Source organism: Stenella coeruleoalba (genome assembly GCF_951394435.1).
Source record: "Stenella coeruleoalba genome assembly, chromosome: 16".
In the NCBI taxonomy this organism is placed as follows: Eukaryota; Metazoa; Chordata; class Mammalia; order Artiodactyla; family Delphinidae; genus Stenella; species Stenella coeruleoalba.
In genome coordinates, this window is record NC_137162.1 from 22,432,385 (window position 1) to 22,448,610 (window position 16,226).

The 16,226-nt window shown below is 42.1% G+C and overlaps 1 protein-coding gene and 1 pseudogene across 6 annotated transcripts in view; one reads left to right on the forward strand and one right to left on the reverse strand.

The window, feature by feature from the left end:
• Positions 1 to 7,759, forward strand: part of SORCS1 (sortilin related VPS10 domain containing receptor 1) — a 552,802-nt gene extending 545,043 nt beyond the window's left edge. For 2 of the 5 annotated variants that reach the window (XM_079901005.1, XM_079901007.1), the window contains 3 exons: positions 2,353 to 2,458; positions 2,581 to 2,741; positions 7,546 to 7,759. In XM_079901005.1, the coding sequence (XP_079757131.1) occupies positions 2,353 to 2,458; positions 2,581 to 2,741; positions 7,546 to 7,613 (335 nt within the window). In that variant the 3' untranslated portion in view covers positions 7,614 to 7,759. The other 3 variants (XM_079901008.1, XM_079901006.1, XM_079901009.1) reach the window with 3 other exon arrangements.
• Positions 7,760 to 14,533: 6,774 nt separating this feature from the next.
• On the reverse strand, positions 14,534 to 15,240 carry LOC307175390 (WASH complex subunit 3-like; annotated as a pseudogene). The gene has a single exon. The product of its transcript is annotated as a WASH complex subunit 3-like (transcript).
• Between the last annotated feature and the right edge of the window lie 986 nt (positions 15,241 to 16,226).

Consider the following 16,226-nt stretch of genomic DNA (forward strand, 5'->3'; position numbering starts at 1 on the left):
GTATTATTTCCATAAGTATGATGACGGTATTGTGATAATGTCCAGAGAAAGAGAGTGAGAGAGACCTTATCTTTTAGACTCACAGGTGAAATTGTACGATCACTGAGATTTGCTTCAACATAATCCAGTGTTGGGGTTTGTGGGCACTGGACGCGGGTAGAAATAACATTATCTGTGGGTTGATGGTTGTTGAAGGGTGGTAGGTGCATGAGGCTCCATTTCTCTATGCACAACTACCACCCATAAATACACACATATGCGTATAGATGTGCGTATTCATGTCATCCATGTTGAAAAGTGAATGACCTAGGATTCTAGTTGGTCCTTTGAAAACTTAATCATATTTTGACTTTGTCACTTGTTAAGTTGCTTCTTGTGCTCTGCTTTTGCCCTTCATCCCCATTCTCAGAAATATCTTTTTAAATTTCAGGTATCTCCTGCTGAAATTAGCCCAGGATTGAAGTATATAGAAAATTGTGTGTGTGTGTGTGTGTGTGTGTGAGAGAGAGAGAGAGAGAGAGAGAGAGAGACTTGGTTTAAGTCATAGTTCTTCCATTCACTATCTCTGAGTCCTTTGGAATGACACTAACCAGTGAGGCCCTCACTGTTCGTGTCTGCTCAATGACGATCACCGCCCCACCTTCCATTGGTGAAAGTCAGTTGCAATAATGTCTGATAAATGGAAGGTGTTCTTTCCCTCCTGACTTCCTGCCAATAGTGGTATGAGTTCTGAAGCATTTCTGGACTCCTTTGCACTGTGTTTGCCTAAGTAAATGAAAGAGACCTTAATTTTTCGATTTCGAGCTGGAAGCACATTTGCCTTGGGTGTTCCATTCAGTGAACCACTCCTGTCTCGTCACACACTCATACCTCACAGCTTAAGCTCTGCCTGACTCACAGAGGAGAGAGAATCACAGAGGTTGCTTCATTTTAGTGCTTCCTAAAAGCTGATTCGACTATAATAACTAAGCCCGTGTTCTGAGAAAAAGGGCTTCACTTGTGTTTTTCACCCAAACTGGTACATGGGATAGGCTTCCCAGTAGTGGTTACTGCATGGCTGGGAAGTAAGTCTTCAACAACCAGACAGAGCAGAAGCAGTCTCGGGTCTTGGCTGAAATCATCAACATTACAGTCACCTATTCTTGAATTTTTTACCTGGGTGACCAGAATGTTGCACTCTTGGCTTTCAACAGAGAAAAGCCACGGAAAATGGTGCTTAAAGGTCACCTGAATTTCTGGGTATCAGGCTTTGCTTAGATTGATGGAAGGTAAAGGTCCGCATCCAGGCTTCTAAGGGGTACGTGTGGCTTTGCCTTTTATGCGGGAGCTATGCTACGTTTGCAAAATATCACTTTTCTAGAGGGTAAAAATTAATTGCAAACAAAGTCATTAAAGTAGAGGAGGCTTGACCCTGAGATAGAGGAGCAGGGTTTGGAGGCAGAGAGACCTGTTCCCCAGAGCTGCACGCTACAAGCAGAGTTAAGGAGGGAGAATCTTTTATGGCTGCCAAGGCATCTGTTTGGCCCAAGTGGAGAACTCACTGCCTCTGAGAGGCTGCCACCTCCTGGCGCGAGCTGTCAGGACTTGGGCAAGTTATGGAGACGACCCTGGACTGCACATTCCTCCTCCAGCATCAGAGCAGCTGCCCTTGTACAATAGTCACTTAGCCATCAGTTTCCAAGTGCAAAAAATGTAAGCAACCAGTCCTTTCTCTCATATGGCAGTTGCCGGGATAGGCGTTAGAGGGGTTGGATCATTCATAAAAATATTCCTGTTGATGTTTTTTTCTGGTTTTCTGCATTGCTTAGTGGGAAAAGCTTTCATTCAGAGTGTAGGAAAATTTAATACTTATATTATTATAAATATTGATTCAAAGTAATAATAGCAGTAGCAATAAAAGCTAAGATTTATATAAAGGTCTTACTATGTGCCTAGCACTGTGGCCAGTGCTTTACATACATCAATTCATTTGATCCTCACAAACGCCTAATGAGATATGCACTTTTATTCTCATGTCACCCTATCAGCCACATGAAGGTGAAGTAATTTGCCCAGGAGCTCACAGCCAGCACATGATAGAGCAGGCCTTGAATCCAAGCAGTCTGGCTCCAGAGTCTGTGCTTTAAATTTTCCACTGCGCTTCTTGAACAGGCCTGCTGGAGCCTTCTGGGGGCTGGGACAGGCTCAGATGCATCTGCATGTCAAGCCGTGTGACATGCGTCTTGTGTGTACGTCCCACGTGGTTTTCCGGGACTCACCGTACCTCCGTGTGAACAGTGCAAGCCTGTCGCAGAGTCACGCCCACCCACCTGCCTGCTCGTGACCATGACCATGCCTTGCTTTCTCCCCTAGCCCCGCTGGTGGACCTCACTCCAACCCATAGTGGCTCCGCCATGCTGATGCTGCTGTCCGTGGTGTTTGTGGGGCTGGCGGTGTTCGTCATCTACAAGTTCAAAAGGTGCGTGTCCCTCCGTCCGTGTCTCCCCCCTTCCCCCTTCTCCCATGACAGGTTCAGAAGCATTTGTCGCAGCGATGTCCGTGTCCCGTGCACAGCAGTGATGGTTTCTGTTAATGTTTTAGGAAGATCCCGGGGATTAATGTTTATGCCCAGATGCAGAATGAGAAAGAACAAGAGATGGTCAGTCAAGTCAGTCACCCTGAAAGCAGGCCCTGTATCCCTCAGACCGAGCTCAGGCGGCCTGGCCAGCTGATAGATGAGAAGGTGGAGTCCCAGCTCATAGGTAAATGATTCCTGGCAGCCCTCAGCTGTTCGGCCTGAGTAGTCAATGGCTGGCTCTCTCTCTAACCCCTTCCTGGCTTGACGTAACCACTTTTTCTGCTCTAACACCCCTGAGAGAAACAGCTAAGATGCCTCTTTCCCTGCTTCTTTCCATTAGAAAGAGAAAAAAAAAAACCTTTCTTGCTCCTATGTTTTTTTTTTTCTCTTATGAGTTTATTCCTCTTTTTTTCAAAAACCCTTGCTGAAACATTGGGCTTCAAGTGTTCATGGTCAAAGAGCAAAGTGTTTGTTCTAACAATATACAAGAAGGGCAGGCCTCAGAGGCTGGACCTGCTGGTCTGGAGGGCTGGGCATGGTCTGAGGGTGTCTAACGACCAGAGCGAGCTGTGGCAGCCCCACCTGGAGACAGCTCTAAGGAGGGCACACGGCTCCAGAACATGCGTGGAAGAAAGACAGACCGATCACCCTGGGATTGTTTTAAATCTAGCAGTAATCAAAAACTGCCCCCCGGGAAACACGGAACCTGAGAATTCAAGAGCCATGAAGTTGGCAGAACTTATCTCAGGAGTGGGGTTTCCTGAGAGAGAGTGCTGGAGGGTTAGACTGTCACAGAGCAGATGGGCAGATTTCTTCCTCCTTTTCACCTGTGCCCTACCAGGAGTCTTAAAACTGGATTTCAGCGTAATTCAGTAGGGCTCACTCTCTGTCTGGGGAGGAAGCATGGGAAGCCAACAGCTAGGTATAGAGAGTCTCAGGGTCATTGCTAAGTTCTGCTGTTTATTGTGGAGGGCATTTCCCAGGAACTTAGATAAACCCATGGGACCACCATTGTGATCCATTTCTCTCCTTGTCTCCTCCTGTCTGATGACCCTAGGACTTGAAGCTGTAAATGTTCCCATCTAGACCCTGCATTGCTGACTCTGATGGATAAATTATTATATAAGCATTCATGCTTCACTCTGATGTGATAATGCCAAATCACCTAGAACGTCCTATGACTGTTAATCTGGTACCTGGGGGAAAAATGAGTTCTTAAAGGGAGACAGAGCCCTCTCTTTAAATGAACATGGGAACGTTCTGTGGCTGTATTAAGGCGAAATTTAAATGTGCTGCCAGGCTCATATCAGAGGTAATAATAACAATAGCCCCGCATCTGGTGTCCAGTTTTCACAGTGTGCTTCCTCTTATTTGGGGAGACGGTGAGAAATGCGTAATTGCTTTGGGTTAAAAAGAAAAAGGCTTTTCTGTCTCCAAGTCCAGAGAAGCGTTTACCCTATTTACTTCTAAAGCTTCTAAGTGCATTTTTGTGGGTCATTTGGTTTTCAGTCCCATTTCCATGGGGTATGAAGTGCAGCTGCTGTTTGCTTTATTAAAGTAGCAATCCCTCCTTCGCCAGGAAGAGCTCCCAGCACGTTACACCGTCTCTGACACCTTTCCATTGCCAGTGTCATTAAATGAGTAAGTGTTACACGTTTTCTCTTAGGAGAGTAGCTTTACCCTCCCCTTCCTCCCCTTCTACTCAACCTGGTGACTCATCTCTCCGATTGCAAAGAGCAAGACACGCCACTCCACCTTCAACGCCAAAGCGGGGATCTGCTGGGGCTCAATTTGCCATTTAAGGAAAACCCCCAAAGGCTACAGGCGACCTGCTGATCAGGAAAGAATTTCGCTCTTGTCAAGTGCATCCTTCTCCATGACCACTAACTTTGTGTTTTTTTTCTTTGTTGTTCTGTTTCCTATTTTGCCAGGAAGTATTTCCATAGTTGCTGAGAATCAAAGCACAAAAGAAATCCCTACCTATGTAAATGTTTGACTGGAGGACGCCAGTAAAAACAAAAACAAACAAATAAAATAAAAACAATCAAAATCTAAACAAACAAACAAACAAACACTCACTGCATCGGGACTTTTTAATTCTTCAGACACAGACAACAAGGGTTTTTAGCTTTAAGCCTGTGCATGTGGACAGTACCTTGAGAACATGCTTGGAGGGGCAGTGTACAGGTGCTCTATTTTAATGGAAAAAACACTCCCCTCCCCCTTTCTTCTCCTCTCTCCTTTTTCTGATTGGTTGTGTTTGTAGAAAATTCCTAACATATATAGGCCAAGGAAATCTGCATGTATTTTTGGAAATATTCTTGGCTCTAGACTTAACAGCTATTTTAGCTCTACAGGCTGATGGGTAGATTAGCTACCCCAGCCCTTTTCACAAGACACAAAGACATGCACAGGAGTTTGAAACCCTGGGCTGTTTCTCTGTTCCACTTTACTTGTTGCCATTTTCCCCTTCTAAGTTATCTTCGGGAGCTCTGTTGGCCGGCAGGGGCCACAGGTTGCCTTCTCCATTCTGTACGGCCACAGGGACAAAGAAGCAAGTTCAAGTTCCACGGATGCAGGCAGAATAGGGAAAGAAGGAAGGCAGTCGGGCAGGAGTGTCAAAACTGGACCTGTGTTTCCTGTTCCCCCCTTCCCATCATGACAGCTTCCCCTTGTAGCTTTTCCTACTCCTGCCCTGTGTAGAAAACAGAATCCCAGTTACCCGCATTCTTACCTTCCCATTTGTTTGCTCTCCACGTGTGGTCGTGATCTGTCAATGTCTTTGTGTCTCTTCCTTCCAGTCCCCAAGTTATCCTTCAACTGCTCCTGCCTTTTCTTCCCAAACATGTTGCCAGATTCTGGGCATTCATCCTGATGTTCTTTAAATACTAGCCTCGCCTCTGGCAACCCTGCCTCCACCACCCAAAGCTAATGATCTCTCTGTCAACTTTGCACACGCCCATGCATGCAGCCTACATACACACTGACCAAGCAGCATCCTGCCCTGCAGGGTTTAGCTTCATGTATTTTTTTTTTTTGTATCCTCCTGTAGACCTGCCTCTTCCAAATAGCCTTGCCTTTCCCCCCTGGAAACATATAATGTGTGTGAAAGAGTTGAGATATGCAAAGCAATTCAAACCTGGCCCATGTACCTTAGAAAAGAAAACATACAGATGAATAGTGGTTTTGTCACACCTTAACAAAAATCTCCTGCAGTCAGATTCCAGAAGATTCTTGTGAGAAATGTTTTGAACGTGTTACTATGTGGCAGGGCAATTTCCTCCTGTGATGGTTTTGCTATTACCCAGTATTTCCCCTCTCACAGTAGAGTGAAAATATTTGTAAAATGAAACCAATGTTAAGCAGAAGAAGAAGCAGGTTAATGGATTTGATGTTTGAGTGTCAAAAAGTCTTGAGATTATACGGAGGTCTTGTCTTATATTAGGATGGGATTGTGATTATTGTAAGATGACCCTAGACTTCTTACATGTGTGCTTTCTGATCTCTGAGCATAGTATCAGCAAAGGAAAATTTAATAAGCATAAAGGGGAGGAGTTATCAGACTCAAGCAGGTGGGCTCAAAGCATGAAGAAATCCCAGTTCTCCCAGGGCCATCATGAAAGAAGGTCCAGAGAAAGAGGGAAACAAAAGTATGTGAAGCAGGAGCCCTTGGAGTATTATGGATTGGATAAAGCCCACTCTAAAATGTAGGAGAAAGTGGTTTCAAAAGACCTCTCAGAGTGTAGCCTCCTACTTGGCCATGTCCCCAGGCCAGCGTCAGGGTATCGCAGGGCCCTGGGGACAATGGGGGTGCCCTAAAGATCCTGACAACCACTGCCCTTGTGTAGCTCAAGTAGGGGAAGAGTGGCAACACTTCAGTCAGAAGTTAATCAAGCAGAAGATTTTATGGCTGGAGATGCTCGGTATGAATCTGGGAGACGGATTCTGCCTAAGGCAGCCGTCTCTTTGTAGAACTCAAATGATCCTCAACCTGCCAGGCTTCCTATCCCATGGGAAACATCCTCATTGAATCTCTTCAGTTGGAGCCTCCCAAATTTTATCTGGAAAACAGAGTGTTTGGAAACCAAAAGAGGCTCATTCACGACAGTACAGGGAGTCCTCAGAGTTGCAGTTCAATCATTTTCATTGTTAAACTATGAAAAAGGGAATAACACTCAATCTAACACAGTGCCTTGCCTAGAGTAGGTATTAAGAAAGTTGTTTGTTGAAAGAAGAAATGAATGAATACATGAGAAGACATAGCGAAGAAGGGCTTGTAAGTCCTAACCTAAAATAGAGGTGGACATGAGATGCCTGGCGTTTTGGAAGGTGATCAGAGATGGCTGGTTCTACATTCAGCATCTCCAGGGTCCTCATGTGCCTCTCCTCAGAGCTCCCTCCCACCTGTAGGAGACTAGTGAGGCCAAGTACTGCTCAGAGGGGACCTTATTATTCTTATGATCTAGCTCGTTTCTCAAAGCGTGGCACCCAGACCAGCAGTATCAGCATCACCTCGGACTTGTTAGAAACTTGTTAGATTTTGGGTCCCACTGACCCCAGACCTACTGAATTAGAAACTCCAGGGTTGGGGCCCAGCAATCTGTTTTTACAAGCTCTTTGGGTGATTGTGAAATACACTAAAGTTTGAGAACCACTGTACTAGGCCATGCCAGCTCAATCCCGAAGAGAAGGTAGTAATGAGGAGCTGCCAGTGGGAGGGACCCAAGTGCCTACCTACTCAACAATAGCAGGTGCAGACACAATGAGGAGTTTGGTAGGCTTGAGGCCAGAGGAATGGGTGGGGAGGGATGGATGGGGAAGGTAAGATTCAGGGCAAGCTACAAATCTGATATTGCAATGTTTTCCAAAATCCCAGAAGGCAAACTGCGTGCTCTACCCTGAACGACCCAACCAACGTTTTCTCCTTTGCCTTATTTTTGATTGGATTCACTGTCCAAAATGCAGAGGTTTGCTTTGCTTTTTTTCAGAAGTTCCAAACAGCAACTTTGAGAGGAATGGGGTGCTTGGCAGCTGTGTTTTCCAGGATTCCAACTGAGCATTGAAATTCCCCCATTTGCCAACTTATTTTTATAGGAAGCCAATTTAAAAAAAAAAAAAAAAAAAGAAAGTTTTCTTATAGTATTGAACTACTTCTAATTTTAAAATGACTTTTTTGATGTATTTTTTGTTAAATACTATGTAGTGTAATGTATAATTGCTCTTGTTTATTGCTTTTACAGTCATATTTATTAAACAGATAATGTCTCTGAAGTCTATGCCTCAAGGTGTTTATTTTATTCCAAACTTCGGTGTTCAGTCCAGATATAGAAGCGATGCATCTATAGGGTTTCATAAAGACTAATTGCATGAGAATTTAGTAAACGCTACAGGTTTGAGGGGTTTGGTTTTTGGGGAGTTTTGGGTTTTTTGTTATCAACGTAGGATATATATTCTACTACCTAAATTCTAACCTGCATTTCAGGTGACTGTATAATATCTGTTGCTTTACTGTTACTTTATTCTATAATATTTAAAAAAATCACTCCAAGCTGTTTACATTGGAATGAGTAACATTCTCACTATTGTTCATTCAAAATGAGAAATTATTGATATGGAACAAACACATTCAAATTTGTTCAGAAGCTTGTAGTTACTGAAGGACCAAACCTGCATGTAATGAACTGAAACTTGGGGAGTGGAAAGAGCTCAAGTGCTAGAGTGATAATGGCTTTGATACTGGAATCAGGACACTGGAGTTCTCCTTCCAGCTCTACCAGCTGTGTGACCTTGAGCAAAGCTTTAGTGTCCTCATGCATACAATTATAAGGAAAAGGACACCTTCCAGCTCTGGTATTCTGAGTGGGTGAGTCATTCCCAAGAGTCCCAAATAGCTGATTTAAACTTGGTGGAAAATAAAGAGGTGGACTGGATCCAAATCCTTTTGGCCTTGTGGTATCTTTTCTTGGTCAACATTTTGTCCTTGTATTTGGCTGAAACGTTCGTGCAGGCACAAAACCCTCCTTAACCTTTTCAAAGACCTGCCAGGCTTGGAATGGCATTGCCTCATTAGGACGGTCTCAGCACGCAATTGGAATTTCTGTTGTTTTTTAGGTGGCCTTTCACCTTTCCTTTCCCACAGACTAAGTCTTCCTTCCAACGCATCATTATTTTCCAGGCCAGAGCCTATATTGCTTTTCTCCATCAAGAGCAGCTTATCTCCTGGGTCACTGACAGTACAGGCAGTCAAACAAAAGTCATTCCTAGGGATTTCAGACAGAGGGGATTTAATTCAGGCAATTTGTTGCTTGAGTAACTGAAGAGCGAAGATGCCAAATAGGGGAAGGTGAAGTGACTCCAAGATGAGCATCAAGAGGAAGGCTCTATCTTCCCTGGGCTGGAAGGACAAAGGGATCCCTAGAGCCCAGGACTCAGGACCACCAGATGGAAGCTGAAGACAGGGAGGATGTTTCTGGCAGAAGCTGGAGCCACAGAGGAGACATGGCCATTGCCAGCAGTGCTGCCCAAGCAGAGAAGAGGGGGAAGGGGAGCTTGCTCCAGGCCTCCCATCTCCAGCCAATGTTTCCCAGCCCAAGCCAGTGGGCAGTGGAGCCTGGGAAATGTAGTTTTCTGAATTACTAAGTAGAACAAGGAGGAGTGGGAGAGGAGTGGGAAGTGGACTTGAGAACACAGACGGGTGACTGGCACAGCACCTCTCTCAAGGTCTGCCCACGTCAAGCCCAACAAATCTCCTTCAACCCAAAGGCACTTATTAAATAGTCGGCGTTCCTTTCTTGGTGCCATTCTTTCACGTATCCCCCTAAACAACGCATATTTAAAATGGGGCATTAAATGTAAAATAGATAGCTAGTGGGAAGCAGCCGCATAGCACAGGGAGATCAGCTCGGTGCTTTGTGACCACCCAGAGGCGTGGGATAGGGAGGGTGGGAGGGAGGGAGACGCAAGAGGGAAGAGATATGGGGACATATGTATATGTATAGCTGATTCACTTTGTTATAAAGCAGAAACTAACACAGCATTGTAAAGCAATTATACTCCAATAAAGATGTTAAAAAATAAATAAAATGTGGCATTACGTTTACGTATGTCCTTTTACACCTTTCTCACCGAATTCTATGCTCTTCTGTTTTTCATTTCACTCCTTCAGCCTCCAGCTGACAGCACTGGACATCACCATTAGGAGGCACTAGATAAATGTTTGCTGAAACTCAGCCCTTTTCAGTTTAGTGTGATTTTCAATTTAGTGTGGTGAGCAAGTCCACTTCATTTAGCAAAGACCTCTGAGGTGGCCTCTTGGTCCGACTCCCCTTACCTAGCTAGCACCTCTAATTACATGTTCAGTTGGTCGTTTGTCAAGAATCAGCATGTCCTTGCCCTTCCTCTCTGTTGCCACTCAAGCTGCTGTATTCAGGGAGCTATTCTTAGATATGAATTTAAGTGAAATAATTGCAGTTTAGAAAAAAAAATAAAACTGGCTAGCAAGTAGCATGAAAAACAAAGGCCTAAGTTTGGTTTCTGAATCATGATGTAATTTGTTTTCCTATTTCTTAGGGGTTAAGAGTATTTTGAAAATGCATGTTAGGCTCACACTTTCAGAATGGGGGAATCCCAAATTAATTCCAGATGGACATATATAAAGAAATAACTGTTATAGTTTCCATGTTAAATACATGAGAAGGGATCTTTGGTTTATAAAATACAAATAATTATTAATCCATATGTGGTACAAACATTTTAGGTGATGATAATACAACGGTGAACAAGGCTGATATCTGCCTTCATGGGCATATATTCTAATAGGGGCAAATAATAAAATTTAAGATAACATATACAATGGTATCCTACTTAAATAAATATTTTAGGATATTTACAGGTTAAAAAAAAAAAAGACATAATAGGGAGCAGAGTAACTGGGGATGGGACAGGGGAGAGTTGGTCCCTGGCTTCTCTGAGCTCTGAAAATGTTACCGAACCAAACTTGGGTCCACTTGCCCGCGTGCAGTAAAGCTAATCTACTGACACCAGCTTGTGAAGGAAGGTGCAGTGTTTATTGCAGGGCTCTAAGCAAGGAGTCCAGGCAGCTAGTGCCTAAAAGGCCTGAACTCCCTGAAGGCTTTCAGGTAAATGTTTTTAAAAACAGGGTGAGGGAGGGTGGTTGTGGGGTATGTGATCAGCTCGTGGACATTCTTCTGATTGGTTGGTGGTGAGGTAATCGGGAGTCAACATCATCAACTTCCTGGTTGATGGGTCTGGGGTCTACGTGCTTGTGGGCAGCATACAGTTAAATTCTTCCACCTGGTGGAGGTTTCATTATCTGCGAAACAGCTCAAAGGACGTGGCTCGGAATAGCTATAGCCCTTGAGAAGGCACTAAAAGTCCTTGACTTTGTTTAATGGCTGAACTGTTACTATTTTGTCTTGCTTCACAGTTTCCCTTTCTTTCTGCATTTTCTCACGTCTCTGACGTGAGAAATTAAACTTATTCTTTGACTAAAGTTTTTCTACACACAAAGGCAAGTAGAAGACATGGGAAGAGGGGGTCTATTCTGGGAAAGCCCCATAGGGTCCTGCTGGGTTACAAAAGCTGAAAAGGAACCAGCCATTCAGAGACATATACACTGTTCATTGGTTAAGAAATACACAAATAAAATACTTATCTTGAAGAGGACCTGACATTTTCTTGTGAAAGTGAGCCCTGACTACTTACAGCTTGTGGTTATTTTAAAGGGGTAGAAGGAGTGATCTGAAATCTGGCAGAAGGTTGTGCTACTAACTGGATGGTGTGGCTCTTAACACAGAGGCAAATGGAGATCACTGGTGGATGTTTGCGTGGTGTGTGTGTGTGTGTGTGTGTGCGTGCGTGCGTGTTCTGTGTATTTTTACACAGCTAAATTCATTTGGGTATAGTTTTCTGTGTTCACCTAATGTTTCTCATTGGCAAAATCACACATAAGCAAACACAAAATTTGCATTATCCTGAAATCTTTTCCTAATATATCAATCACATTAGAAAAAATATTTACATCTTCAAAAAAAGTTTTATAGCAGAACTGACAGTAATTCAAATGTTAGTTTAAAAGTACTTTGAGGGCTTCCCTGCTGGCGCAGTGGTTGAGAGTCCACCTGCCGATGCAGGGGACATGGGTTCGTGCCCCGGTCCGGGAGGATCCCACATGCCGCGGAGCGGCTGGGCCCGTGAGCCCAAGTAGTTTGGATATACTGGTAGAAGAAAGAAGTCTCACTTGATAGCAGAGATAAAAGATAAGAAAATAGTACCAATCCTCCCCTTCCTCACCATCATGATTAGCCTGAGGACTTCTGCAGCAGAGACTGGCAGCCGCCTCACTCTACAAACCTTAGAGCATCATTCAATTTCCATCAACCACACCAATGACATTTAGAAATACGACTTTGGCCCAAAGAATGTTCAACTGTGGCCAAAACTCTTTGTTAAAGAAGATGACAGTATGAAAAGGTATGAAAGGTATTTATAAGGTATTCCATGAAAAGTGAACCGGTAAAGAAAGCTTTAAAATATTTAAAATAAGCTTAAGTTATCTAGATAATGAAGCCACTCTATGAACAATACTAAGATATTTCAATAGATGCATGTATAGATATCTTGATAAAAGCTTCTTGCCAATGTAAACATTGAAAAGAATTCAGTAAACAGTATTTATAAATTTATTAATAAATCATAATATATCTATATTTATCTATGTGATAAAGTAGAATGCTTCCAGTAAAACTATTTTTCTAAGGAATATTTAATGGCCTGAGAAAAGTCTCATGTGATGCCAAGAGAAAGCAGAATTTAAGACTTCACATGGTATGAAAATAACTCGTACAGAAAATAAATAGGGACAGACTGAGAGATTAAAATATAGTAACACTGGTTATTTCTAGCTTGTAAAATGTCAGGTTTTTAAAAATTTTCATATCTTTGGATATTTTCTATATTTTTTTCTAAAATGAACATATATGGTCAGAAAAAATGCTATTTTAAATAAAACTTACAAGAAATATGGAGTAAATCTAAAATATATTTGTTTATTATGCTAATTATATAATTATGAATAGTTCTATGTTTAATATAATATGTAAAGTTCATAGAAAAGTTCAAAATTGTTGATGGTATATACTTAAATATCTTTAGTAAATTAAAGATAGCTTTTCTAGAGCAAGACAATTTTCATCTCATTTTTATCAATTTATATTTATATTGAGATGAAAACATTTTGCTATTATGGTACCTGCAATTTAATTCACGAAATTTCAAATGTTTAAAATTTTTAAACTGTATAACTTTGCTAACTGTGTTTATATGTATTGTACAAGTATATACACATACACATACACATGAACATGATTAATAAAATTTTACAGTATAAATATAATATAAATATGTTCATTATTCAGATGTGTGCACATAGGTAACTACGGAAATCTTTTTTTTTTTTTTTTTAATATGGCAGAGAAACAATCAGAACGTAATTTGGTCTACCTACTATAGCATTCCCAATTGCTAGATGTATTTTCAAATGTATTGTAAGTATTGTTTCTTCTTTTTAGCCTCTTAATTGTATGCAACATGTTACAAGGGAGTTCGGGCTGTAGGATAAGAGGATGGGAAGCATTTGATAACAAGTAGGGGACAGTGAGCTACAAAAGGAGAGGAGACACAGGTGGTGATGGATGGTACATTTGCTGTGTTATAAGGAATAAATGATTTAAAACATGTAAATACTTCAAGGTAGCATGTTCATTTAAATCATGCAGAAACCTTGGTCTGGGAAGGTTAAGTCCCATGTCCGAGGTCACATAGCCAGTAGGGTAGTAAAGTCAGAATTCCAACCCAGGACTCCTAATGGATATGACCACTCCTCTTTCCACTCTACCACCCTCCCCTCCAGCCCTCCTCCAGGTAAGCCACAAATAGGAGATGGTTTAAAACAGAAAAATTGCACGTTCCTGCAGTTCCCTACTGCAAATATAGTTGTGGGAAAGAGTTTACACAAGGAAAAGAGTTATTCTTTTGAAAGCACACAACAAATCCTGCCTCAGCCCTTACTACTGAGTTACACAAATAGTGTAACCTACTATTTTCACCGTACTTGACGTGGTACATGGGGAAGTTAGGCCACCTAAGCCCTCCCAGAGGAAAGAACTGATATTTGCTACTAACTTTGTTAAACAAGTGGATATAGAGGAAGTGTTTTCCAAATACCAGCACGGAGTAATCTGAAACCCAGCAGCTCATACAGCACCCAGAGGGCTGCAGGAAAACTGTAGATACAGACATGGCTCAGCCCATTGGAGATTAGCTTCCTTACTGATTCTCATGCCTCTGAATGAAGTTTCTTCCCAGTGCCCTCATTGCAGGGCAAGATCTTCCATCCTCACTTTGGCCCATGGTGTGAAAAGTAATAACACGGAATGAAGCCTTGTGGTTCTGTTATATACGAGCACACTTGACCAAGCGTGTTTTTGTTTTTGTTTTTAACTGATGAGAGTCCACAGTATTATTGCAAATAGGAAAAAACTGCTTGGTTTGGGATGTCCCGCTCAGTCATGATGCATCATGAGACTTAAGTGGGAAGGAAGAAGAAAGCAAGCCTGGAAAGGACTGGTGAGGCAGGACTGACACAGGTGAGTGGCTGCTTCTTGAATTTAATGTAGTATCTAAAGAGGCATAAAAAATCTAGATTGTGTTTGGTCCAATCCCATAGGTGAAATGTGTAACCTAAAGATTCCAATCAGTGATTATATCACAAGTCAGTCTTTTTATTGTTTTTAATTATAAATGCTTTATTTATTTATTTTTTCACAGAGGAAGCTTGGTGGTGGATATGTAGCTATTTGATGCTTTTATGACTAAGAGTTAAAGTTCAGGCTCTCTTTCTTATAGAATGTAAATGTGTACCAACACATGTATATGTAATTGTTATAAAAATTAAGCTTAGTCACTAAAAGAAGATTCGCTGTCTGAACTTTCTTCTGTATTTTTTTCACCTTCTACATCAGGCACTGGGGCATCTGGCCTCTCAGGAAGATCTGGGTCTAGTCCTTCCGATATCATTTTGTTTCTTATTGCCATCACTGGAACACCCACTTGAACCATTTTGAGATATCTGGTGTATCTTATGTCATTGGCTACAGTTAAGATATTTTTCTGGTGTTACTTCACTTTCCCGTGGTCCAGAGTCTTGTAAACTGTTCTGTGATTGCTCTGAAGTGCTTTCAGAATGTGTTTCATTTGTGATCCTAGTGACACTTATAGGCGACACTTCAAATATGACATCATCTAGCCCAGGGATAGATGACAACTTTGCATCTAAAATATTGAGAGTTGTTTCAATTTGCTGGATACGAAGAGAAAGGTCTGCAGTTTCTCCTCACAAACTGTAGAAAAGGGGTTGAGGAACTGTACAGTGTACACCAATAATTGGTTTAGAAATGCCACCGTTCTTTTCTGTTGAATAGTTGGCCACTTAGTCAGGTCTATGTCTGACCCCGTGAGAGGAAGCCCATCCTCATCCATCTCCTCAGCGGGCGGGGGACCCAAGGCTCACCCAAAAACCTCTCCCCGACCGGGCCCGCCCAACCCGGTAATAGCATCCTAGTGCTTTTTTTTTTTTTTTAAACATCTTTATTGGAGTATAATTACTTTACAATGGTGTGTTAGTTTCTGCTTTATAACAAAGTGAATCAGTTATACATTTACGTATGTTCCCAAATCTCTTCCCTCTTGTGTCTCCCTCTCTCTCACCCTCCCTATCCCACCCCGCTAGGTGGTCAAAAACCACCGAGCTGATCTCCCTGTGCTATGCGGCTGCTTCCCACTACCTATCTGTTTTACGTTAGGTAGTGTATATATGTCCATGCCACTCTCTCACTTTGTCCCAGCTTATCCTTCCCCCTCCGCATATCCTCAAGTCCATTCTCTAGTAAGTCTGTGTCTTTATTCCCATCTTACCCATAGATTCTTCATGATCTTTTTTTTTCTTCTTAGATTCCATATATATGTGTTGGCATACAGTATTTGTTTTTCTCTTTCTGACTTACTTCACTCTGTATGACAGACTCTAGGTCCATCCACCTCACTACAAATATCTCAATTTTGTTTCTTTTTATGGCTGAGTAACATTCCATTTTATATATGTGCCACATCTTCTTTATCCATTCATCCAATGATGGACACTTAGGTTGCTTCCATGTCCGGGCTATTGTAAATAGAGCTGCAATGAACATTTTGGTACATGACTCTTTTTGAATTATGGTTTTCTCAGGGTATATGCCCAGTAGTGGGATTGCTGGGTTGTATGGTAGTTCTATTTGTAGTTTTTTTAAGGAACCTCCATACTGTTCTCTATAGTGGCTGTATCAATTTACATTCCCACCAACAGTACAAGAGGGTTCCCTTTTCTCCACACCCTCTCCAGCATTTATTGTTTCAAGATTTTTTGATGATGGCCATTCTGACTGGTGTGAGATGATACCTCATTGTAGTTTTGATTTGCATTTCTCTAATGATTAATGATGTTGAGCATTCTTTCATGTGTTTGTTGGCAATCTGTATATCTTCTTTGGAGAAATGTCTATTCAGGTCTTCTGCCCATTTTTGGATTAGGTTGTTTGTTTTTTTGTTATTG